Source organism: Sinohyriopsis cumingii, chromosome 4, assembly GCF_028554795.1.
Source record: "Sinohyriopsis cumingii isolate HCF-2022 chromosome 4, ASM2855479v2, whole genome shotgun sequence".
NCBI classification, from domain to species: Eukaryota; Metazoa; Mollusca; class Bivalvia; order Unionida; family Unionidae; genus Sinohyriopsis; species Sinohyriopsis cumingii.
The window spans coordinates 48545333-48571507 of NC_142964.1; the positions used below are offsets into that span (position 1 = coordinate 48545333).

At 38.5% G+C, this 26175-nt stretch overlaps 1 protein-coding gene across 2 annotated transcripts in view; it reads left to right on the top strand.

Moving 5' to 3' along the window:
- The first annotated feature begins 18158 nt into the window (after positions 1-18158).
- Positions 18159-26175, top strand: part of LOC149801127 (biliverdin reductase A-like) — a 36466-nt gene continuing 28449 nt past the window's right edge. The window contains exons 1-3 of one of the 2 annotated variants that reach the window (XM_089955152.1): positions 18159-18270; positions 23619-23783; positions 25361-25477. In XM_089955152.1, the coding sequence (XP_089811278.1) occupies positions 23653-23783; positions 25361-25477 (248 nt within the window). In that variant the 5' untranslated portion in view covers positions 18159-18270; positions 23619-23652. The remainder of the gene's footprint in view (positions 18271-23618; positions 23784-25360; positions 25478-26175) is intronic. The other variant, XM_089955153.1, reaches the window with a different exon arrangement.

Sequence of the window (26175 nt, forward strand, 5' to 3'; positions counted from 1 at the left end):
GGAATCGCCTTGACTTTCTAGCAAGAGGCTGTACGCCGATTGCCACTCTTTGTAACACCACACGATGCGTCGAGGTGGACGATCGATCAGATGATGTTTATGTTCGATCAAGCGTTTGACGAATTCGGTTTTGCCTGAACCGCTAGGTCCAGCAATGAGCATGTTAAAGGGATGGCGAAGATACAAAGCCTCCCAACTGGCACGATCTAAGTGTTCGTCGATGACTTTGACAGTGGAGGAAGAGGGAGCAGAGACAGCAGAGGTAGCCATAGTGTCAGGAATGTCACTTGTGACACGAAAACAAACAAGACGAGAGTTTATATACTTTTTTTCAGGACACGTTTATTGAATGTTTTAAACATGAATACGAAAGACAAAAATACATAAAAGCCAAAGGCTTAAGTACAACGATAAAAGGCACATGATAACCATCAACGTGGAATAAAAACAAGTGTCTGTACAACATGTTTTGGGTAATGTTCTGACCAGTTCTATAGGGGGTAAGGTTACACAAGTGTCCTCCCGAAAGGGTCTTTCAGGGATGTCCACGACAGTTCTGTCCTGGATGACGGGTTCTTCTGGTACTGTCACCAACACAGGTTGAAAAGTCGCAAGGCTCACAATCGCATTCCACTTCAGAAGCCCCAAACTTGAATTGTGCCTTTCTAAACTTTTTTTGTGTTGCTCTGAAAGTATTCATCTTGTTCACTTGGTTTTGGTAGTCACAATGAACTATCGATCTTGCCTAGGGTTCCTTTTTATATACAGACCAATACCGACGTGTCCATACGGTAAGGTGAAATGATTGGGAAGTCACACTCGCTTCTGGTACACGATTTGATAGACTTTTTTCAAGGGTCGACTGACGATGTGGTGAGTGGGTAAACGTACAATCTTGTTGGGTTGATAGGTGGTCACTTTAAAGTGTTCATCTTCTCCAGATTGCAAGGCTTCTTTCAATACCCCAAAGTTGACCACACGACTGGTACGATAATTCAGATTCAATCCTTTCACTTTGCACGTCGTGTGCACTTCTCCTTGTTTGTCCCGGTATTCGTAGCCGTAATTGTTTGGACCGCCACTGACGAAACTTAGAATCTTGTCGTCGGGATGCTTGTCTGTCCAGGCTCCTAAACGGTCTCCTTCGATGTCAGGGTGCTGTTGCCTCGGGTGATCGATGTAAATGCAACTGTCCGTGTCAAAGTACAGGACGCGTTCCCCTAACAGTTCTAAAGCTTCGTACAATTTTAAGCGAGCATGAGCTGTCACGTAAGCCGCAATGATGACATTTCCAAAAGGGTCGTCTTGTACAAAGTCCAGATCTTCTTCGTAATTGACCAAGATCAAATCCTCGCGAACGACATCGATGTGTTTCATGAATTTGGTTTTGTCGTGAATCATCTGGAAGTAGCGGGAAGGTTCTGTCACTTTGGCAAACGATCGCCTGCCTTCGTTTTTCTCGATGTGATCTAAAGTAATGCCTTCTTGTGCCCAGTATTTCTCTTTCAATGTCTTTTGGTCTTCGGGAGTGTGACACCAGGAAGGATAGCCACTGGCATCTTGTTTTCAGTTTCAAAAAGGCATCCACGTAGTCTGCGAAAATGCCTTTCTGCGTGGGGTCACCCTTGTGGTATTGTTGTGTCTTGGGAAAATGATAAATTTCGTACACTTCTAACAGTTGATATCCCTTGTCCAGAGCTTTGAACAATTCTACGCTGACCCACGTCCCCGTCAAGGCGCGTTCTTCCTGGATGAGCTGGCAAGGTTGATCTTGGTTGCACGTTTCCGCACAAGTACGGCACAAAGGAAACATCAGTTTGCCTTGACAGTGGTGAGGTAAGACGGGATGGTACAAGTCCGTGGGAGGCAAACCTTTGCACTTGATCAAGCCTTCGTATTGTCGAATGTTTTTCAGGTCGATGTGTTCCGTGAACAATTGTGGGTGTCCTGCAGGAAAGCGACAATATTTGCACACGTAGGGATACAGCGAACACACGTCCAAGTATTTGATTTCTTCTCCTTTCTCTTCGTCGGCTTTGTACAGCAAACAGGTGGCATTGGTCCTTCCTCCGTACAAACTATCCCTCGGGTTCAGGGGGTCCATGAACTGGTAACTTTCCACGAGGCGTTTAAACTCGGGATCGGTTTTCAAACGGTGATCGTATTCGTATTCCCACATTTCCACCACTTGGTATCCTTCCTGTTCTAACTTTAGGCGTCGCTGACAAGTGGCCTGGTACAAGTCTTCCATGGTTCGTTGTAAAAACTGATTTTTAGTGCCACGGTCAGGATAACACACGGGACATCCGTGAAATAAGCAACCGTTAAACTCGTACACGATCTTGGGGTTTTCTAAGTCCCAGCCATCGACCGAATGCGTTCCGATGGTCTTTTCGCCCCCTCCGTTGCGGGCATGCTGAATCCACTTGTCTTCCTTGTCGCACAAGTAATGTAACCAGCGTAGGGCTTTGACCGAGTATTGACGTTTGACATAGTTGGTCGTTTGAGGACTGATGACAGCTACGGTGTTTTCAGGCATGAATCGTTGTCGATACACTAAGAAACACGCTTTGGCAATGGTGCAAGCTTCTTTCAAAGGATCGACCCCTCCGTGTTCCATGAACAGTTCTCGAAATTTTCCACAGCAACATCGTAAAATGTCCACGTCGGAACGACAATACTTTAACATTTCTTCCTGAAAGTCGAAAGTGTCCGAGGCGTGAGCCTGGTACCAAGCGTAGAAAGCTTCTCGTTGTTCGGTACGCATGTTGTCGGGGTCGTAATAGTGAGCCTCAGGTAAATGGGGTAGAACGGCGTGTTGATTGGCTTCCGTATTGAAAAAGTGTGGAAAGTACCCTTTAGCCATTTCTGTCATTCCAAACGTTTTAGGCATTCGGCTCAAATGCATGGCCAAGTAACTCATCGAATCTTTAAACTGTACTTGTCCCACTTGCATGAAAATGATTTTGGCTCCGTTCAAAGTCACTTTAGGACGCTCGGTGCCTTGTTCCGTATAGTATCTCAAAAGAAACTGTCCATCGTATCCGGAGAAATTGTGAGCCATCACCGTGGCATGACGATGACAATCTCCGTAACGTTCGATGTCCTCTTGGCTCTACGTCTTGTCAATGGGGTCTAAGACCCATTGGGCAAAATCGGCAAGCGTGTTCGGTCCCCCAAAAGATTTTTTCACGTCCTCCAGGAATCTTGCTGCAGTGAGGGCAATGACTGAAGATAGGTTCCTGAATGCACTTCTCGCACGCTCGATGAGCCACGCAGAAATTAGGGATGTGAATGCCAGTCTCTTGCATGCATTCGAAATCGAAAAAGATGAAATTGCCTTTCTTCTTGTGACCGTCCTCTTTCTCTGGTGGGGGTTGGTATTTTTGCACGTAGCATTGGTGTTCCAAGTCCACGATGTGGTGACAAATGTGACATTTTTTTCTTTCCTGAACATACGTGTGCCTTGGCATTATTGGTACGTATGCCTTGTCCACAGGTAGGGCACAATCTCAGCAGTTGACAAGCACATTTCTGCTGTGAACCTTGCGTCTTCAAATGTTGTTGGTAACAGGTAGGGCTGACAAACGTGCGCAGACAAGTTGAACAAGGCACTGGTCCTTCGCTCAGACAGGGTGGAGAGGCCAAACATCCTGAGCATTTCAATCCACAATGCTTGTGTTGCTCTCGATTGTTATAGCCATAGTCACATTTCTCACAGTAATATCTGTATCCCAGGAATCCGGTGATAGTGGTAATGGTATCGAAATGGTCATCGTGATAATAGACATGAATGTATTTTCCATCCTTAAAGTCTTTCCCTCGAAACAACAGAGGCCCGCGCATTTCTTGAGGGTGCACTTTCAAGGTGTAGCGTGGAGCTAGGACATCTTGCAATGTTTGCATTTCAGGAATGCCACAGGGTGTGTCTGTGGACAGGCCGGCTTGTTGCAACAGGAGTTCTGCTTCACTTCGTTGTTTGGCTCGGTCGGATCGTTGAATAGTTTTCCAGGCTCTTTTCCATTCTACCGTGTCATTCTTGTTAGCATAGGTTCGTCCCACCACGATGGCCCTGGCTAAACACATCTGGTCTTGAGGGTTGTGAATTCGGACGAGACTCGTTTTGGTGCTGCGAAGGTCGTTCACCAATAAGACTTTTTTGCGGCCAGTCCCTTGAGGAGGAGAGACCTGGGTCATGTCCAGTGTGGCTTTTCCATCGGTGATGTCAAACTGGTCATTGGATTGTTGTACGTGTTGAATCTTGCCCATGACTTTGGAAGCAGTCAATTCTGCAGGGCTGCTAAACTCGATTCAAACAGGGGATTTCAAACCGTCGTGTTGTATGGAAAGTCTCAAGCGATCGTCTTCTTTGGGTTGACATTGTCGCTTGAGTGTGGTGAGCAAAGAATCCCACACCCGGGTGATGAACCCTTCTGCTTTCTCTAACGGTACTTCAGCCTTGAAATCTTTAAACTTCACCGTGTATTTGTAAGCCGTGGTTCAAAATTTTCTAGAGGAGCGCTTTTCCGTCTCTCGAATGGAATAGTACTTTTCAGGGTTGACTGAGGGTGGTGAACTTTGTTTAGAGGGTTCGGATTCTGGGTCACTCATGTCCTCTTCAAAATCACTGGCATGAATTTGTGCCAAGACTTCAGCCCTGGTACGAGGCGATAGATCACGTTTCTGCCTCTTACTTTCTTCTTCTTTCTTCTCAAATGAATTGGATCGTTTCATCTTGAGTGCAAAACGTCAAATGACTAAAGTTTAAACACCATGGACTAATTTATTGTCATGGCAGACCAGCGTATATAAAAGGGTGTGTGTCTTGTCCTTTCACTATTTATTTCACTCTCAAACCGAGCACAACGATGGAAGAGACTAGCCAAATCGAACGTTTCATCAGAGCTTTGCGAGGGGTCATTAGAAAATATTCTTCAGACCAGCCTTCGGACTACTCTCCTTCTTTTCGAGATAAAAGTCATGATACTTGCTATATCTGTCAAAAGAAAGGGCATTGGTCTTCAGAGTGTCCAGACCGTCAAAAAAGATAAACAGGGGTTAAAAGAGACAAAAGTCAAGATACCTGTTATTATTGTCAAGAAAAAGGACATTGGTCTCCAGATTGCCCAAAAAAGAAGCAAGAGGAGTCAGAAGAAGAGAAGGATTCTTCAGAGGAAGAAGAGGAGGAAGATAGCAGACAGGTGAAGAAAAAGAAACAGGAGAAGAAAAGAAGAAGGGAAGAAAGTGAGGAGGAAGAGGAGGAAAAGACTGTGACGGTGAAGAAATTTAAAAAACAGAGAGACTAAACAGTGAGACAGAAGAAGTGAATGTACTTTTTAAAGTGCTCTGTTGTGAATTGTGAATTGGATTGTAACTATTTATAAAAGAATAAATTAGGTATAAAAAGGTAAGTGTCTTTGAGTTTTGATTTTAAATAAGAAGCTACACTCACGCACTCATATACACGTCCTATAGGGGTAAAATGTTTTTTGGGTTTTTTTGTTGTTTTTTTTTTGAGTTATTGGCAATTGAAAGTCTATATCTTTTCGAGAGAAGTGGGTGGCCCTGAAAAGGGCCTTTGGTTTTTGGTGTAGGGGTGAGTTTAAGCAATCAACTTTAACTGCCTTAAGCCTTTGCCACGGCCGAGGCCTACTTCTGATGATGATGATTTGGTTGAAATCACTAAGGGTGGTACGGTAGGCTTAGTCACAGGGTTGGCGTGTTTAGCTCGGGAAGGTCGTATTCTCTTCGGTCGTGATAAAGAAGTCTGATACATTTGTTTCAGACTTCTTAACTCCGCTAAAACGTCTAACAGTACCGTGACCGTTTGATTTTCACCATCTTGTTTCTTTGCTGCTGCTTGTTGTTGTTGTTGTTGTTTTTTTCTTACCTCTTCTTGCTGTTGTTGCTGTAAAAGAAAAGCTTGTTCCGCTTCCTTTTGTCGTTGTATAAATTTCTCCAATTCTTCTTTCTGTCTCTGTCTAAAATTCTCCACTTGCGGTAATGAAGAAGGTAACGAAGGTTCCGGAACAAATTCTTGCGAGGTAAGAAAATCCACAAAATCCCAATTCACCTCTTCTGAAAGTAAGTCCGGGTTCCCTTGGGTGGTCTCCACTGCTGGTGCACCCCATGGATCGTTTTCTGAGTTTCCGTCATGTTGAATCACTGTCGCATGGATTGACAGCGCACAGGCACTAGTGAATCTATATAGACCACGTGACGTCACAGACTGTTCTCTTCGGATTGGATGCGAGCTGACTGAATTTTGTAACGCGTGTTTTGATTGGTCAATGAACTCAATCCGTTTCAATCCTTCCTCTGCCTATAAATAAGCGCAGTTCACTGCATTGATTTACCTGTTCTCGTCGCCTCAGCATGTGGACTGACGTTGAATCTTCCACCCTTGTGTCAACGATGATGTTCAGGACGGACATACCGATGTATGTCCGATCCGAATGGACAGTTGTCCATAGGACCTCCAGCAACCTATGGATACGTAGGATTTACGTGGAGAGGCAAGGATGCCTCAAAAGAGTCCTGATTTACGGTCCTACAGTGAGACGAAGCCTAAGGACAAGAAGAAGTCACAGATGCCCTTCATGTTAAGGGCATATATAAACCCAAAGGCCCTTTTCAGGGCCACCCACATTTCTCGAAAAGAGATCGACTTTCAATTGCTTACCCCATTTTTTTATTTTTTTTATTTTTTTTAGAAAAAAACAAAAAAATAGAGACCCATCAGGTCGGGACCGTATTAAAATAGGGTCCCGACCCTGTTCCATTTCCCCTAGTCCCTAGGCAGGCCCAAACTCTATTCCCATGTTAAATTCCCCTTGTCCCTAGAATTGCTTTTTATCTCCCATGTTAAATTTCCCTTGTCGCTCAACAGGCCCAGAATATATTCCCATGTTAATTTCCCATTGTCGCTAAAGTGGCCCAGGGGTTTTCTCTGTGTTAAATTCCCCTTGTCGCTAGAGTGGCCCAGGGTTTTTCTCCATGTTAAATTTCCCTTGTCGATAGAGTGGCCCAAGGGGTTCTGTAATGCTAATTCCCATTGTCGCTATGGTGGCCCACTTCACTACTCATACATATTTCAACAAACTGAATATCATTTTAGACTATGCAAACTGTTTCATGAAGACGTGGACAGTTTCAGTGCAATTTGTTCTGTTCTTTTTCTTGTTCGCAATAAATATTTGATCCTTTTTTATATGTCCAAAATATACAGAAGATGACAAAACGCGTTTCATGCAATTTGAAATAATGAATACATCGTGGAATGCATATGTGAATATGTGGTCAATGCAGTTCGCAATAGAAACAAGTGCAATAATGATAGAGATAACCCTGAATGATGAAAAAGAAGAAAGTAGTTTCTGTATGGATGTATGCATTCCTCTGTGTTGAATTCTGTTTAATATTTCAACTTCATTCTTGGATTTCAGTATCTATCTATCTACCTACCTACCTACCTATCTATCTACCTATCTGCCTACCTACCTATCTATCTATCTATCTATTTATCTATCTATCGATCTCTATCTATCTATCTATCTATCTATCTATCTATCTATATATATATATATATATATATATATATATATATATATATATATATATATATATATATATATATATATATATATATATATATATATATATATAGCACATGTAACATACACACACAGATTAACATCAGTTTATGACACCTAAAGTATAAAATCAACTAAAATAATTTTTAGGCAAAGAGAATAAATATCTTTTGGAGGCATATGAGTGGCCATGAAAAGGGCCTTTTGTTTCTTCTTCTTGTTCTTCTAGTTTCTTCTTTTCCTTTACCATCTTCTTAGTTTTTTAATTGCTGTTGTCTCCTTCTTTTTTCAGTTTTTCCTACTCCTGTTTTTCTTCTCCTCTTCCTCTTTCTTCCTCTTCTCACCCTCCTCTTCCCTTTCTATTCTATTATTCTATTCTCTCATCCTCTATTTGTCCTCTTCATCCTCCTTCTCCTCCTTTTCTTCTTTTATCATCTCCCTCAACATTTTCTTACGCCTCCTCAAGTTGTTGATCTCCATCTTAACTCAGTGGGGACTGTAAAAATAATCATCGTCCAGTTTTATTAACATTTCCTCTTCGTACCCAAAATTGTCTAGAACGTATTGTAACTGCTGCATCTTTTCAATGTGGTAAGTTGCCATTTTGGTTTATTCAATGCTGAATAACGCGCTTGACAAAAGCTCGATTTTATCTATGTCAAGCACGGACGTGAACGAAAACATCCCTTATAAGAACTTTGCATGTTTTCTACTATTCACACAAAAGGGAAGGGGGAAAAAATCCACAATATTTGCCATCCACACAACGTACGAGCACGCATACAAACCCCAAATATATTATCAACACAAGGGAAGAGGAAAAAAGAAATAGAAATAAACCCAAATCTAATATCCACACAACGTACGCGCGCGCACACAAACCCAAAATATACTATCCACACACTGGAAGGAAAAAAAAACAACCCCAGATCTACTATCTACACAACGTACGCGCACGCATACAAACCCCAAATATACTATCCATAAACGGGAAGGAGAAACAACAAACCCCAGAATATACTATCCACACACGGGAAGAGGAAAAAAACCGAAATCTACTATCCACTTACGGGAAGGAGAAAAAACAAACCCCAAATATACTATCCACACAAACGTACGCGAACGCATACAAACACAATATCTACTATCCACACAAACGTACGTGAACTCATACAAACCCAATATCTACTATCCACACAAACGTACGTGAACGCATACAAACACACACTCTAATATCCACACAAAAGTACACGAACGAATACAAACCCCAAAATCTACTATCCATACACGGGAAGGGGAAAAAAAAGCAACCCAAAACCCCAAAATCTAATATCTAGGTTTGTGTAGCGATCAGCTTGGTTAAACTAAATGGTTTACGTTAATGGTTTCTATTTCATTGTAATTAAATTTGTGTACAAACGATATGTATGTTAGCGAACGCTAACACACACACACACACACACACAAGTGTTACTGCATTGGGTGACAGTATAACGGGCAGTTCTTTAGTCTGGAGTGTTTTGAGAGATGGGCAGACAGGCTTAACATTACACTGGAGAGAGAAAGAAAGAATGGTAAAAAAAAAAAAACGTAGGACACCATTTTTGGTTCTGTTATTTTTTTTGCGGTATTATAGGACAAAGCTAATTAAGACAACCACACATTCGATGTGAGAAATGTTCATTCTTTGCATTCATTCATCAATTTTTATAAGGTTGTGTGATAATTGTTGTCGACTGACTGCTTAGTATTTTGCTGTATGTCCCAAATTTAAGAGATGTCATGTGTTTCACAGCACACACTACCAACATTGTTGCAAAGTTTTCACAAATCTAAGAGTGGGAGAAGAAAAAAAAAGCAGCACCAACATGCCCCCTTGTTCTATCGACAGTCTAAACTGAGAGAAAATAGGTTGAACATAGTAATATTTTTTTCTGAACGGATGTTTTGGTTTTAGAATTCAGAGTTAACCATAGGCAGGGTTATACAGTGCAGTGTCATTCGCGTCATTCTTGAAAAAGCCACGTGTTTGTTGTGTTTCTGACAAAACGGTAGATCTAATGTTGTAAATTGTTCCCGTGACACATTGCAGTGCCAAAATAAGGATAAAGCTAAGACACATAAATTGTACAAGTTCGTCAATTCAAGATTTTATTTCATCCAACGATTTGATGATAAAGAAAGACATCGTTCTACAATTGTTAAGGTGTAAGGTTTTGAAAAACAATTACATGACAAACGGAACAGTTCACATATTTATGGTAACTACTGATCACATTTTTGGAGAAGTATCTTCAAACGGAACAAAATACCATTAAAATTTCAATCAAAACTACTATGCCGGAGAGAGAGAGAGAGAGAGAGAGAGAGAGAGAGAGAGAAGGGGAGAGGGAGATACTATATTATTTCTACTTTTAAAAAGTATCACGACACTTACGTTTGTTTTTATGATATATTTTCCCTAAGAAAGTTTCAAGGAAACACACATTCCACTTAGAAAATCACATCCATAGGAAAAAATCCATCATTGTAAAATATCACCAAAGTGAACTGATGACAAATGCGACTAAAACGTTCTCTCATAATAGTGCAATTAAACATTCCTTGATGTATTTTGCAATAAGATTAACACGATTTCCGTATGATTGCACATGGTACGATTGTTCGTGCATCAGTTTAATTTTGTAAACTATATTTTTGTAAATCGCCTAGCGGCGAAACCCAGAAAAACATGGCCTATCTCGTCACTGTGTGAAGAGCTACTGAAGTCGATTCGAAGCAAACGCGGTAAGAAAATAGGTCTAGCCAATTAAATGGCTTACAACAGGCGATGCATTGTTTTGTTCTAAGGCAGTGTGGCAAAATAATGCCTAAGCTTTTTCGTCGTTACCACTGCAGTGCAGACAGACTGAAATGTGAACTTACAATCCCTCTGTAGTGTATTGTATTCTTCTTACCACATCAAATACTGAGCAGTCACAGTATTGGTTCGCGTTTTCAAGCTGACAATTTTTTTCTCACCTAAACATTTTGACATAAACATTCACACTCACACTCACATAGGTAGAGTCAGTAAAGAACCGAAAGTACAGTGAACCTCAGGGATGATAACCCAAGCTCTCTGTCTATTGATGCGTGTATTTACTTAAGAAGAAATATGACCTTTAAAACACACAGATATACGGCAAGCATGATTAGAATGAACACAACGACAGCTAACAGTAGTAACAAAGGGGTGTTTTCATTCGCGTCCGTGTAACTTAGAGTTTAAATCCTCTTTCAAGACAAACTTGATAGTGAAGAATGGAAAAAGCACTAGCTAATAAAAGGACAACATCCCCAGGATAAGACAACTTAGGCTATGACATTTATAAGCATCTACCAGCAAATATGCAAATCATCACACTAGATATGATCAACTTAATCTGGAAAACAGGAAACATACCCACATTGTGGAAACAAGCAATAGTTATAAGCCTCATCTCCAAACTGAATTAGTTGGCATAACGGGGCGCATGCATCAATAGATTTCAAAATTCCTTACGGGGAGACAAATAAAAACTAGAGCAGGTGACGTTCTCTCTGACACATACACAATGGACAACGGAACTTCACAAGGACGTGTGATAAGCCCCACATTATTCAGCCTCATGGTCAACAACATCCACGACAATATTACTAACAGGGTTGAGTCGAGCTATCTCAATTTGCAGACGACTGTGGAATCTGGAAACAGGCAACCAAAACAACCAAACCAACATTAACCAAATACAACAGAGCCTAGATGAAATCGGCAAATGGGCAGACAACTGGGGATTTAAAATATCAGGCACCAAAACTGTAGGAACGCTTTTCTCCCCTACAACAAAAAGACATATAACATATCCCAAACTCCATCTTCAAAACACACCGATCAAATTTGTTAAATAAACATATTTCTTGGGAGTGTTAATTGACGAGACCCTCAACTGGAAATCGCAGATAACATCATTAACCAAAAGATTCCAACAGGACCTAAACCTTCTAAAAAGTATTAAGGTTACAAAGTGGGTCGCGGACCAAAAAACAATGCTCATGCTCTACAGATCATTAATTAGGGCTAAACTTGATAATGGTTGCCAGGTGTATGCATCGGCCAACAACACTCTGCTCCAAAAATTAAACAGCATACAATACAAAGAGCTTAGACTTTGTACGGGAGCTCTGCCTAATACCACACTCGAAGAACTCCAAATATTAATAGGAGATCTGAGACGAGAAGAACAAGGTATGCCACCCGAAACTCAATTAACAAAGATTCCAACCCAATCAAACTGACGATTAAAAAGTTTAGCACTCTATTCAGCAAAAAATTTGACCCAGACCCCCTTGCAGGCAAACAAATACATACCCTCTGCAAGGAAATGGAACTCCGAGGCATTCAAGCAGAACAACCAAAATATGCGATCCTATTCCATGGAAAAACAACACCCCAAAATCAACCATATTGCCTAGACATTTGGATCCAAACTACACAACCCGATAGGAACATTTAGAGAAGTACGCAAGACCATCGATGAAACATACTCTGAACATCTTAAAATAGATACAGACAGATCCAAATCAAAAGAACTAAAAAGAACAGCAGCTGCAATAATAATACCCGAACACAGAGTTATATTCGGAGCCAGACTTCCGGATGATTGTTCCATCTACACAGCAGAATTCTGGGCAATAAACGAGGCACTTAAATGGATTAAAACCAAAACGTACAGTCAGTACGTTATTATAACAGACTCTCTAAGCGTACTCAAGTCCTTGGAGACTGGTACAACAAAAAGCAGAGGAATTATATTAGAAGAAACAATGCTATCCATTAGAGAGATTGAAGGAAAACAACAACGCGCTGACTTCTTATGGGTACCTTCGCATATTAATCTAACAGGAAATGACAAAGCTAACCAACAAGCAAAACTTAACCGCATGAACAATACACTATCACACCTTGACAACAGTGTACAAGAGGTATATAGTCAAACAAGAATTTAAAAAAAAAAAAAACCAAGAATTGGCATCAACTCTGGGAAAATATCAACATGTGCAGACATTTATTCCAACTGCAAAAAGAGGTCACCAGAACCATCATGACACCTAAAGACATATAAACCACCGACTTCCGCATTATTAATAGGCTAAAAACAGGAAAAACTTTACTAAGAAGCAGTTTTGGAAAACATCTCGAGAAATAAATAGACCAAACCACAAACTGTCCTCATTGTCCAACAGCGGAAACACTAGACCATATTTTAACACCTACCCCAAATACCATAATCAACGAACTAACTTCCAAGAACAACATAAGAAATACGGATCCCCTACGACATACCCAGATTATTAAACAAGGTACATAATAAAAACATCGAAACTATATACAAGAATATACTATGTACCTAAAACAAAAATAATAAATATTATAAAATATAAGCCAACATAAGAAAATGAAAACATAACATCCAACATAAATATCAATCACCAGAGAGGACTAAAGCGGTAGGGTAAGACCGCTAGCCAAATGGCAAGTCCACATTGAAAAATGGAATACCCAATTAAAACCATCCCACTGCACATGTTCAGGCTATTAACACAATACTAACCATACAGGTCTGTGGAAAAATTAGAACAACACATAACTCTGCAACCCACCCATCCAAGAAACAAATAATGCATATGAAGTGGCTAACCCTGCCACCAGGCCCGGTTGTACACGGCGACACATTACTGGTAATGTATAAACAAACATCACAAAGTGTTAGTTCCCCAAAAGAATTAAGACTATAAGGTGACCTAAGCCCAGTCATCAGGCCCACCGCACAAGGCGGAAATAAAATAAATAACAAATACACAGACCCCAAATTATTCAACACACAACACTAAAATCCCAACATTATCCCTCAGACGAATGTATTTATATTATTAAATATTACAACTAAGAGGCACAATGTACTGGCAAAATTCCAACAACTAAATAAGAAACGACATCCAAAGGACCAGTCGCAAACACCATTGCCCGCCTACAACAATGAAAGTCGAGTCGGTACCAAAACATCTAACTCAAGCATCAGACCAACAGAAAGGAGAAAGAAGAGGAAAAAAGAAAACAAAGAAGAAGACAAAGAAGACTGACATCGACTTTCAAATTGCCTACTTACATGAGGTTCTTCCTTTGGCTTGTGAGGTCCTTTTTCAATAAAAGCTCTATCCCCAAAACCCTGATCTGATTCTTTGACTATCGCCATCAAAATTCAAGACCAAAGATAAACATAGCATGACACAAAATTACATAGGGTGCCTGACACCCAGCTGATTGGTACTATTTAGATAATTAAAGGTACACAAAATTTTAACTTTTTGTCAAAATAGTAAAGAAAATTATACAACTCAATAAAATTGGAAAATTGCATAGGTGGCTCACACGCTATTGGAATGCCTCGCCTAGATATGTCCAAAAATAAGAAATGCTACATTTGCACATGAAACCGAGGCTGTGGTGGCATCATACCCACAGCCCGACCAACTAAGAATCCTGAACTTCAGGACTTAACCGGTCGCGAAAGTGCTAGTTGCATAGGCGACCAAAATTTCATCAGTTCAGTTACAAACTTGGTATCCTTTCGTAGAGCATGAAATAAAAAAAACTGAACAAACTTAAGCACTTTGATACAGATAATTTCAGCAACAGACTAAACAACATAAATACCGTTACAACAATAGAAAGCCATAAATCTTCTATAAAAAAGAAATGCATCAAAAAATAAAATTAAAGATTAACGATGACTAACCAATAAAACCGAATTTAAGCAATGTAATGACATGTATAGATATGCCTCTCACTTTGAGAAGGTATTTGGATGTAATCTGTCAGGAGATCGTGTCTTATACTTTGACATGGACATCTGCATCTACATTCAGCGTCCTGATGATCATCATTACCCTGCAAGCGATGGAAGATTGGACGGACGAGAACCCCGATGACAAGATTCTAAGTTTTGTTAGCGTCAGTCCTAAAATTTACGGCTTCGAATACCGAGACCAAGAAGAACAGCACACACAGTATAAAGTGAAAGGAATGACAGTGAATCATCATACAAGTCAAGTGGTGAACTTTAACGTACTGAAGAAAGAAAGTCTGAAGAGGATTGAGATTTTAAAGTGACAACCTGCGAACCGCACAAAAGTGAAAGTTTAGCCACTCACCAAATCGTCAGTCGAACTTTAGAAAAACTGTATCAAATCGTGTGCCGCAGGTGAGTGTGGCTTCCCAACTACTTCACACCTGGTTCAAAGATGATAGTCACCAACAAGAAGGATGACTTCGACACAGCAAGAATCGAGTGATGGACCCACTGAGGACTCAAGTTAAAACCATGCCATTTTCATGTCTTCTTGTCTGACTATTGTGATTGTACCCGTAGATTGGAAACGTTTCAAAAATAGCCCAAGGATAGGGAATGATTACCTACTTTGAATGTTTTCGCTAGAACAGGATTAGTCTGCTTGGGACCTGAGACTGGATTCGGATACGAAGTACAGTGTTTCAGTTGTGGTCTGAAGTTGCGAATGGATCGATGTATCTATAAAGATTCAGCTATTCTGGAACATACTCGATGGTCTCCACACTGTTCTTACCTTTCTATGGCCTTTCGATCCATCACACTACGGTACAGGTATGACGATACCTTAGAGAAGGTAGTACTTTTGTCCAGGAAGAAAAAAAGGAAGACATTCAAAACTAGGCATAAAAAGGAACGATGTACAAGCTTGAGACTTCATTACGACTAGTATAAAAAGGGAAAGCGTCCAAGACCAATAGTTTATTGTAACTACAAAGACCAAGTGAGAAAGATGAATACTTTTCAACAGACATCATTCAAGCTCGGGGAATGTAAAAAAATATTACCGACCCTTAGTGTGATTAGTAGTAGATGGATAAGACCCATGCATTGCAACGGAAGTTGTCCGGAAGGAAACTGTAAGTGCGCATGCGGTTACCATTGTAATTGTGTAGCAGGCTTTGGAGTAGAGTGTGATGCTGTACCTTGCGATGCCGTACGCTGTAACCTCAGTGATTCAGTACCACATCATGGGATATTCGTTATGATTCCTTAAGTACGACATCATGGGAAGTTTGCATGACTACTACTGTCATACCTACCATGGAAAGTCATGCTGTGCGTGTCAAACCTCACGGATGCGAACGCGATGCCACTCGTTATTGTGGAATCTTCACTGGTTATCATAGTGGATGTCAACCTCCACACGAGACCATGCGTCTACCACTCTACGGATGTCATCCAAAAATGAGCAAACTCATGCGGATTTCACCTTACCCTCGTCGAAATGGGCCTACGCAAGACGAGTATTCCTTCCCTGTGCGGTTTCCTGAATAACTTTTAAAGTCGATTCCAAACCTTCAAAGTAAAATGGCCCAAATATCTGGGAGGACCTATCCCTGACGATTTAGCCAGAGCTGGATTTTTCTACTTGGGCGAAGGAGATAAAGTCAAGTGCTTCGGTTGCGGGGTGTGAATTCACGAGGGGGAGCAGAAAGATTCGGCTTACCTGGAACATACATCGATGGTCTCCGAATTGTTAGTAACTACCTTTATTGGGACGACCTCAGTAATCTCTGGATGGATACTTTGCAAGAGAACATTCGTGGTTTGTCCGTGTAAATTTAGAGAACGCATTTACCGACAGTTGGTTAAGATACAAGTGAAACGCAAGAAACATTTGCATCCTAACAATTGTCAACTTTTAAGTTATCCATGGTATCTGAATGCCATAAGGGACTTGATTCATTTGAGTGTTCAAATTGTCAGACCTTCAACAACTATCTAATGGATATCGATGTACGTATTTCAAGATTCAAATAAATTCTGAAATTCCAGACGGCAAAGAACTGGAACAGAATTACAAAGAGTGTTTAAATTTACCACGGTATGTGTGGGATCAGCCAGCGGACATCACACCTTTACGAGAAGCCTTTTGTGAACATATGTTCGATGTATCAACAAATACTGTTTGTGTAAGGATAGACTTTAGGGTAAAAGTGCCTCAGAAGAAACTATGCCCTTGTGTTTGTCCAATTCATCCAGTAAAGAAAAGGAAACTTTAATAAAACTGAGGGACATTCAGAAATGAACCTCAGCGTGGATATTAACACTGGGTGACACTGTCAAGGATACTTTACAAGGGAACATTCGTGGTTTGCCTGTGGAGTTGAGAGAACGCATTTACCGAGATTTGGTCAAGATACAAGTTCAACGCAACGAACAATTGCATCTGTTTCGTCACCAATATTGGAACCACTGGTACCTGAATGCTATAAGAGGACTGATTCATTGAAAGCTTTTCAATGGTCAAACATTGTTCAACTGGACGAGGACCAGACGACTTTGGTGGCTACTCATCCTACTTGTTACAAGGTGGCCACACGAAAACGAGTTCCCGAGGAAGAGTTCGATGATTACCAAAATCTTTTAAGCTATCAAATTTTGTCTGTAGAGGAAAATTAGTGCGAAGTGTGGTGTGTACGATCAGTTTTAGTACACCTATTACTTCCAAAAAAAGAGGGTAAACAAACAGGCTACCATGCGACGGCCTTTATCAGAAGTAATACAACAGATTCCGTGGAAGGAAATCAATGACCATATTCAGACTTTTACAAGAACTGTTTGAATTTTGGACACCACGTGGTGTGTGTTACGTTTCTAGCATTTCGTTTTCCAGCAGATTCCTTGTGGACTATTTACGAACAGTACCTACAAAGACATTATGTTAGTTTCTTTAAATGTGCAGGAAACATTCATTCTGTTCAAAGCTTTGCGATTTCATCTCGATACATCTCACTCTCTATTTCATGAAGAAAAGATTCGTAAAACGTTGGTGACTTTGGATGCTTAAGATGATGTGTGTAGCTTGTTGGTTAAACAAACACTGAAAAGATGTACATCTACGTTGGAACACAGGTGGTAGCTATTCAGATTTTAAACAACTTGCTTGACGGATAAAGAGAGAAACATGAACTTTGTCTTTTTTGTTTGTTTGTTTCTTGTTTTCTTTTAGCTTTTTCTTAAAAATGAACATTTAATGTAGAGTGCAAGAAAAGGACATTCTTTTATGAAATGTAAACGTTGTATATAAAGTGATTTATTTCAACACACTTTAACACCAATAATCACTCTCTACTAGATTTTTCTTTCATGTCAATAGATATTGTGCATGGTGACATGAATAGACTCATAAAAGAAACTTACTGGATTCATAAGTTGGATACTTTGTATACTAATGACCCTAATGCCAATGCACTATATAAAATTGTATAATTGTTTTTTTTAAATTGATATATTTTATAACCTTTATAACAATATAATTATATGTATGATTGTTTGTCTCTATTTTATTCTATTATTAACAATATAATTATATGTATGACTGTTTGTCTCTATTTTATTCTATTATTTTACTAAGAGAGAGCGAGAGAGAAAGCGATTAAGAGTTATAGCCCTTTACGACTTTCATCTATCAAAGTAAGATCCCTTGACATGATTTGTAAACAGGAAACACGTGAAGTTTAGAAAATTTGAAACACACATAGACTGATATTAGGTACTTAATGTAGCACTTGCTTATCGTACAGGTAATTATTGTAAAATACACTGTCTGAAATGTGAATGTTGAAATTGGTGTTGTTTTTTTTTTTTAAAATGTCATAGTGAATTTGTTCGTAGGTCGGGTGCAGGTAGTACTAATATTATAGTTCGAATTTACATGGTGGGATGGCCATAAGTAAATCTTTACCCCAAAAACTATTATGTGAATTTACGATAAGAAAATCAAAGTTTTGCATTCTCTCATGTTAATAAAAACTGGAATAACTAAATAAAACAGTTTTGTGTTTTAGATAGACCTTTACAAATAGACCTCTACCATCTTTTCTGTCATTTCTTGTAGTAATGTGACAAAAAAGAGCAGATATATACTTTTTTGGTCTTGTGTTTTCCATTGCTTTTCATTATTATATAATATTCCGACATAGTTCAAATCGGTGTAGCATACTCTTTTGACCAAATCAGCGTGTAATTTGGCATTATACAGTTCTTGGAGTGATGAGAAGTTGGGGTCTGACACTTCCTTCTCTTTTTTTTTTTTGTTTTAAATACACTTTGCACATTTATAATGATTGCATGTATAAAATAAACGTGAAGTCATACTTATAGAAATATCATTTCTGTCCGATTTATCAACCTCCAAACCTGCTTTGAACCAGCAACATACCAATCCCACAAATTATAAATTTAATATACAGACTTTGCTGTTTGCTTCACATTATGGTTGAATTGAGCTTAAGGAAAAAATAAAATATTCTCTAAAAGTTGACTGACATGCATTCATTTATGATGTATGAATCTCTGATATTTTTTGAAAATGACAATGCTTCATCTATTTTCTTTGTCTCAGTTTCAATCTCTCTTTCAATACTTGTGTTATATAATTGTTCTGCCTTATATGAAGTATTCAGAGTGTTGCTGAGGAGAACAATATTGTTTGGGCCTTGTTTCCCATAGGTATGACAACTGAGAGCTTAAGACACCCCTCAGTTAGGATGCACACCAGTCCTTTGCATGCTAACCAATTATTTGAAGAAACAAAGACACATATTACCAGATTCAAGAGAGACTTAACCTTTTATGAACTGGCACCATATTCTTGAAAAAAGTTTAATTCACGTTATGTCTCAAGCTTGGGATCAAAATTTGTCAGTATATAATTTTAATAGAATAAATTAGATTCACAAAGCTTCATTTTCTTTTAACTTGGGTCCTTCTTAATGACTGCCTGATTTGCATGATGCTAGTGCACTCTAAATATCATATCTGATTTTGGGGTTATGAACTTAAGCTTGAGTTTCTTGTTCAGATGTATTTATATTTGAGAATGTAATGCAAGGTCCCAGTTTCACAAAACTTCTCAGCTTTATTGAACACTCAACTTGTTTTTGGGTACCTAATCATGAAAGGACTTATTAATCTAGAAAAGTTTGAAAGATTGAAATTTATATCATTTGTCTGATAAAAGTTGAGAAAAAAAAACAAATTTTGTACATTAGAAACAAACTTGAGTTTGAGAGTGCATTCAGGCTGAGTTTTGTTAAAACAGCTCATACTTGAGGTTTATAAAACTGTCCAAAATGTCTGTATGAAATTGAGAGTTTTGAATATCTTGTTGTTTGATTTGCTGCAGTGAATCTGTCACTGAAGAATCGGCTGGCATCAATTATTAAATTTCAGGCATAATCTTGAATTCTTCTGGACATATTTGTGTTTAAAATATTTGAAGATATCCTCAGTATTAATAAGTCATGCTCAGCTTGTAAGGTGGAATGCATCTTATTATGGTCAAAGTACTAAAAGGATCAAAGGTTGTCCATGAGTCATTAAAATTGGCAAACCCTTGGCAGAGGTGAAATAAGCTGGAGAAACTCACACAAAAATGATGTTGGTAGAAACACTTGCATAAGTATTTTGATTTATTGTCTTGTTCTATTGGTATTAAAATGTTTTAACACGAATATTTATATTAGCTCATATAATTTTTGTCAGTTTTTGTCAAAACACTGATGTGTACACTTCTTTTTGTTGCCAAAAAGACACAGGCTTGGAAATATTTGAAGTGATATGATGGTTGTAAATCCAACTTTAAGTGGGGTCCAGTGAGAAGCAAAGGTTTGCATCGCGTGTTTAACGCAAACTTTGATTTTAAGAGGGAAGATATGTAGAATCCACTGCATATAGTAGATAGGTCTTCTGTAACAAACACACCCACTTTGAAGGCCTTATTTGAAACCAGATCAAAAGTTATGTCATTGCCATGTTCCAGTACTGATAACAGTGAGGATACTTTCCATTCATAAAATTATACTTGGTGATTTCAGGTGAAATATGGACAAAAATACTACTGAGAGCCTCATAAGTGTGAAACTTTATAATTACAGTGAATGTTTTCAGTGTTCACCAGGCAATGAACTTGTAAAGGAATAAACATGATTGTGGATTTTAAATAACAATAATATTATATAGTGGTCTAGGGCACTCCTTTATAGCTCACTCACACATCTCACTTCTACCCATGTGAGATCGTATCTCGGCATGACCAGCATGGGTATTTGAGATTGACTGGGAGTTCTTATGGGTTGTTGGTTCTTCCCAGCATCTTCCTGGGTTCTTTCTCCCCCTAAAAATACGGGCTGCCATGTATAGCCTATCATGTGCTGAAAATGTAATCAAACCCCACAATTCTGAACCAAACTCAAAATTATCTGTTTTATTATAATATGAAGAGAATGATACTATGGCCAAAGATGCTCTTCTTTTGTTTTCTGTTCCTTTAAAACAGATTATGTGATTAAAAAATCCTTCTGATTTGGAAGCCAATCTACCGATAAAAATTTAGAAATCTACCAAATTCATGTCCTGGTTTATTCACATGTATGGTAAAAAGAAAATTGTTTTTAATGCAATAACATTAGTCTTCCATCACAAACTGGACATAAATATGTCCTCCATCACAACCTGGATGTAAATATGTCCTCCATCACAACCTGGACCTAGATATGTCCTCCATCACAACCTGGACCTAAATATGTCCTCCATCACAACCTGGACCTAAATATGTCGATAACTAATGTGCTTGGGGTAAGAAAGAAGTCTTCTGATTTTGTGGTTAAAGGGTCAAAAGTAAATATCATTGTGAATGAAAAAAAACATGATTTTTGCATAATAACTCTAGATGTACATCACAGATTTTCAAATAAAGGGACTGGAGACCTAGCACTTAAAGTAAGGAAAAGGTCTATGATTTTGGGGTCAAAGGTCAGGTATTGTAGCTCAATGAAAATTGGGTTTTGCAGAATAAAGTTTGCTCTTGTTTAAGTTCCTTGACCAAACATTGTGTATAGCTTACACTTGGGATCTGGATTTTTTTAAACATGGCTTTAACAATTTTTCAGTCATATTGCTAAGATGTCTGTGACCGCTCTGGTGGCCTAGTACTTAGAGCGTCCACCTCAGATGCTGTAGGTTGTGGGTTCAATTCCCGGCCGAATCATAATAAAGATTTACAAAATTTGTATTAACAGCTGCCTCACTTGGTGCTCAACATTAAGAGGTTAGTGTTAGGACTTATCAGCCTGGTGTAAGGATAATGTGACTGAGTGGGACAACATGCTACATGTCTGTCCCAATGCTAGACATCACTATAAACTGTCACACTGCAGACATCATAGCAATATGACTGAAAAATTGTTAAAGCTACATTAAAAATCCAAATCTCACACACACACACACATAAGATGTCAGCAGTATGGCAGATTATAGTGATGTCTAGCACCGGGGCATCATGCTGCAGACATATAGCATGATGTCCCACCCAGTCATAGGCTGACACAAGGCCGACCAGTCCTAACACTATCCTCTAACCATTTTAGTGGTTTTGGGGTTAATAAACAAACCTATAGAATATTGAGTCTAAAGGTCAAAGGTTATAGTTTTGGTCAGTCTAATTAAAAAGAAAGTTATGATTTCTGCAAAAAGGTTTTAGGTTAAAGGCTGCAAACATTGACCAGATGTCAAGGTCATTATCAATACTCTCCAGAGTCAACTATGTCAACATTGTTGCAGGACTTTTAAACATGGAATAGACATATAATGTACCATCCAGGATGTTCTTGTTTTGTACTAAAATTATTCCATGGTGTACATTTATTTAAATAATGAGTTATTTTTAATCACTGCCATACTCAGTACCACTGATGAAAGTCTCAATACTTTTAATTGTGGAGCCCCGAGTGGCCAAGTGGTCTAAAGTGCTCTCCATTACGGATCACTGCCATCTCACTTCTGTCTGCGCCGGTTCGAGTCTCAGATTCAGCCAGTGTGGGTAGTGAGAAAGCATGCCAGTAGCTTCTCGTGGGTCGGTGGTTCTTTTTGGGGTTTTCCCAAGTTCTTCCTCCACCATTAATACTGGCCGCCATGTATAGCCTATCGTGTACTGAAAATTGGCGTTAAACCCCACAACACCAACAACAGCAACAACAACTTTTAGTTGTATGAAAACCTAAAATCTCAATTTGAGCAGAAATTTGAAGAAATTGATTGCAAATAAGCCCTTGTGTGATCTAATTGATGGTTTGACACATTCATGGAAATTACTGTCTATGTGATGTAAAAGATTAGCATACTGGTAATCATTTGCAACACCAAGTGATTCTTATACAAGCATAATAACAACTCTAATGTGAGAGCCTGAATATCTGATAGGTTGTGGCCATACTTTCCAATTTAACCCTCTGAATGCTGCCATTTTTCCCTGGTAAATTCAGACTGGTTATATAAGTTTACCATGGTGATATCTACCATTGGCATATGGCTGTAAAACTGTTCTAAGATGATGTAGTTGATATATAGGAATTTTACTTGTTATATGATGCTAAGAATAGATTGTTGTTTGGATTTCTATTATTAAAAGCTCTATTGCCTGAATGGATTTTTACTTTAATTCATATAATTAAATATTACATGATTAAACAGTTTTCATGGCTTTTCACAAACAGATTTCAGTGATATATTTCCTTTGTAATGCTGCAAGGAGTGTTATGTAGTTGCAACCGTATAAATGTTGGATGTATCCCTACAGTCCTGTTTGAGGTGGATCTTGGTCAGAGCAGAAAACCCAGCAATGTCCTTAGTGGATTAGGAATTGGACTTGGGTCTGTTATTTTGATAAGAAATTGAACAAATTAAGAACAAATGCCAGTTGTGAATGAGTAAAATTTGGAAATCTGTAAATGTGAAGATATCTTGAATTGCAGTGGAGACTGATTTTTGGCCTAAAAGAATCTGCTCATCATTTCACTGTTCATTAAAAAAGATCAATCCAGTTTCAAATGTCATTTAGTGAATAATTTGCTGACTAATTATGTTTTTCTAGGTACAGCTGATAGCCGTAGCCATTTGTTTTGGAGATGGAAGATGCAGGTATTATGGGTGTGGTTGTTGTTGGGGTTGGCATGGCAGGGAGAATCAGAATCCGGGATTTAAAAGACCCTGAGTTTAACCCAGATCAGCGTTGGAAGCTGATAGGTTTTGTCTCCAGGTAATCCATGATATTATACCAAAACCCTGTACTGATTCAGATGGAAGATTTGGGTCGGAACTCACCTAATAATTAATTATTGAGTTCTGCAGAAAAACCTGTTGGCAGCATGTTAGTGTACATTTAAGATGCTGGTATTTCTCACAGTTCTTTAGTTACAGTCCATTTAGCAGTATGTGTAGAATATTTTTGGTTCAAATTTTGTATTTGACAGCTTGCACGTGCAATAAAATACAAGCAATCCTACTCACTGCTGTTCCATGCAACCCAACAACCAGTCAGATCTGATATCAGCTCATTCACTAATTTGAAAGTTTTGGTTCTTTTCTCATATTCCTTGACTTCACAAATATTGTCATCCATTTTGTTTGTTTTTTCTAACATCACATTAAATGATAAATCCACTATAATGCATAATTTGAAATAATATTACATATTATAAATAGGTGACTTTTCCTACTTGTATGTGAAAGTCAGATTACAAATCCATGGATGATTGACTCGAGTCACATGATCAAAGCAAAGGACCCTTCAACCAACCATAACTTATTAACCATGAGAAATATTGGCCATTGTCTAAAATGTACACTGATGTGTTGCAGACAAATCAATCAATCAATCAATCAATCCAATCAATCAATCAACCAATCAGAACTTCCATCAATGTTGACAGAGCTTGACATTAGTAGTTTTCTTCTGCCTAACATGTTAGTGAAAGTATGCTTTGGGATTGTTGAATTATTCTGTCTGCTTGCCCTGTTAGATATTTGTAAATTTGACTTAACAAATGAAATGCAGTCAGAATAATTGAACTACATGTTCTTGCATGAGTATTTCAGCCATTGGATATAAATTTTGATGTTTTGCATCTTCAGCTTTTTCATAAGGGCCAGTTCTGATAAATAGTAAATTGTGGCTTGCTAATAATTACCAAATTTTTATTAAACTTTTTAAAAATTGATTTAGACAGCTATATGTTCGATAATTGTATTCACTCTATTGGCAACCATGTTGCAAATTTGTATTGACAGTTTTGCAAATTTTGAAATGTTTGCATGTCTGAATGTGCTAAAATTGCTGTGGAATACTGTGATGTTGGAGTATATCAATTTAAATAACCCATTATAGCTATTATCAAATATACACTGTGCTATTATATTTCAAGAACCCATTATAGCTATTATCAAATATACACTGTGCTATTATATTTCAAGAACCCATTATAGCTATTATCAAATATACACTGTGCTATTATATTTAAATAACCCATTATAGCTATTATCAAATATACACTGTGCTATTATATTTAAATAACACATTATAGCTATTATCAAATATACACTGTGCTATTATATTTCAAGAAACCATTATAGCTATTATCAAATATACACTGTGCTATTATATTTAAATAACCCATTATAGCTATTATCAAATATACACTGTGCTATTATATTTAAATAACCCATTATAGCTATTATCAAATATACACTGTGCTATTATATTTCAAGAACCCATTATAGCTATTATCAAATACACACTGTGCTATTATATTTAGCTGTAACTTGTTCAATGTTCAGGAGAAAGCTTGAGATAGAGGGTGTTGATCAGTTGACAGAGGAAGAAGCTTTGACCAGGCCTGATGTACATGCTCTCATTATTTGCACAGAGCCTGGAGCACATCAACCACTAATCAGGTATTCTTTATTCTTGTTTATTTGATCTTAACATGTTAAATGAACATCCCTTCCAAGCTTAAACGACATCAGCTATGTCTTTTGTTTGTTTTAGCAAAGGTGCCAAAAAGATTTTCTACTTGCCAATTTGGAAGTCAGATAAAAGTGATCTTCCCCTGGATAGGCCAATTGGTACCAGATCCTTAGTCATAAGCTACTGCTTCTACTCATGCCAGGTCAGCACACACTCACAAGAGACCTCACAAATACCTTAGTCAGCAGAAACTTACAAGAGGCCTCACAAATACCTTCCAGTCAGCACATACAAAAGGCTCACAAATACCTTAGTCAGCAGAAACTTACAAGAGGCCTCACAAATACTTTCCAGTCAGCACATACAAAAGGCTCACAAATACCTTAGTCAGCAGAAACTTACAAGAGGCCTCACAAATACTTTCCAGTCAGCACATACAAAAGGCTCACAAATACCTTAGTCAACAATACTCAAAAGAGGCCTCACAAATACCTTAGCACACTCACAAGAGACCTCACAAATACCTTACAGTCAGCATATACAATAGGCATCACAAATACCTTAGTGAGCACACGGTCACAAGATGCCGTGCATATACTTTCCAGTCAGCACATGCTATGAGGCCTCACAAATGCCCTTCAGTCAGCACAATCACAAGAAGTCTCTCAAATACCTTGTATTTTGT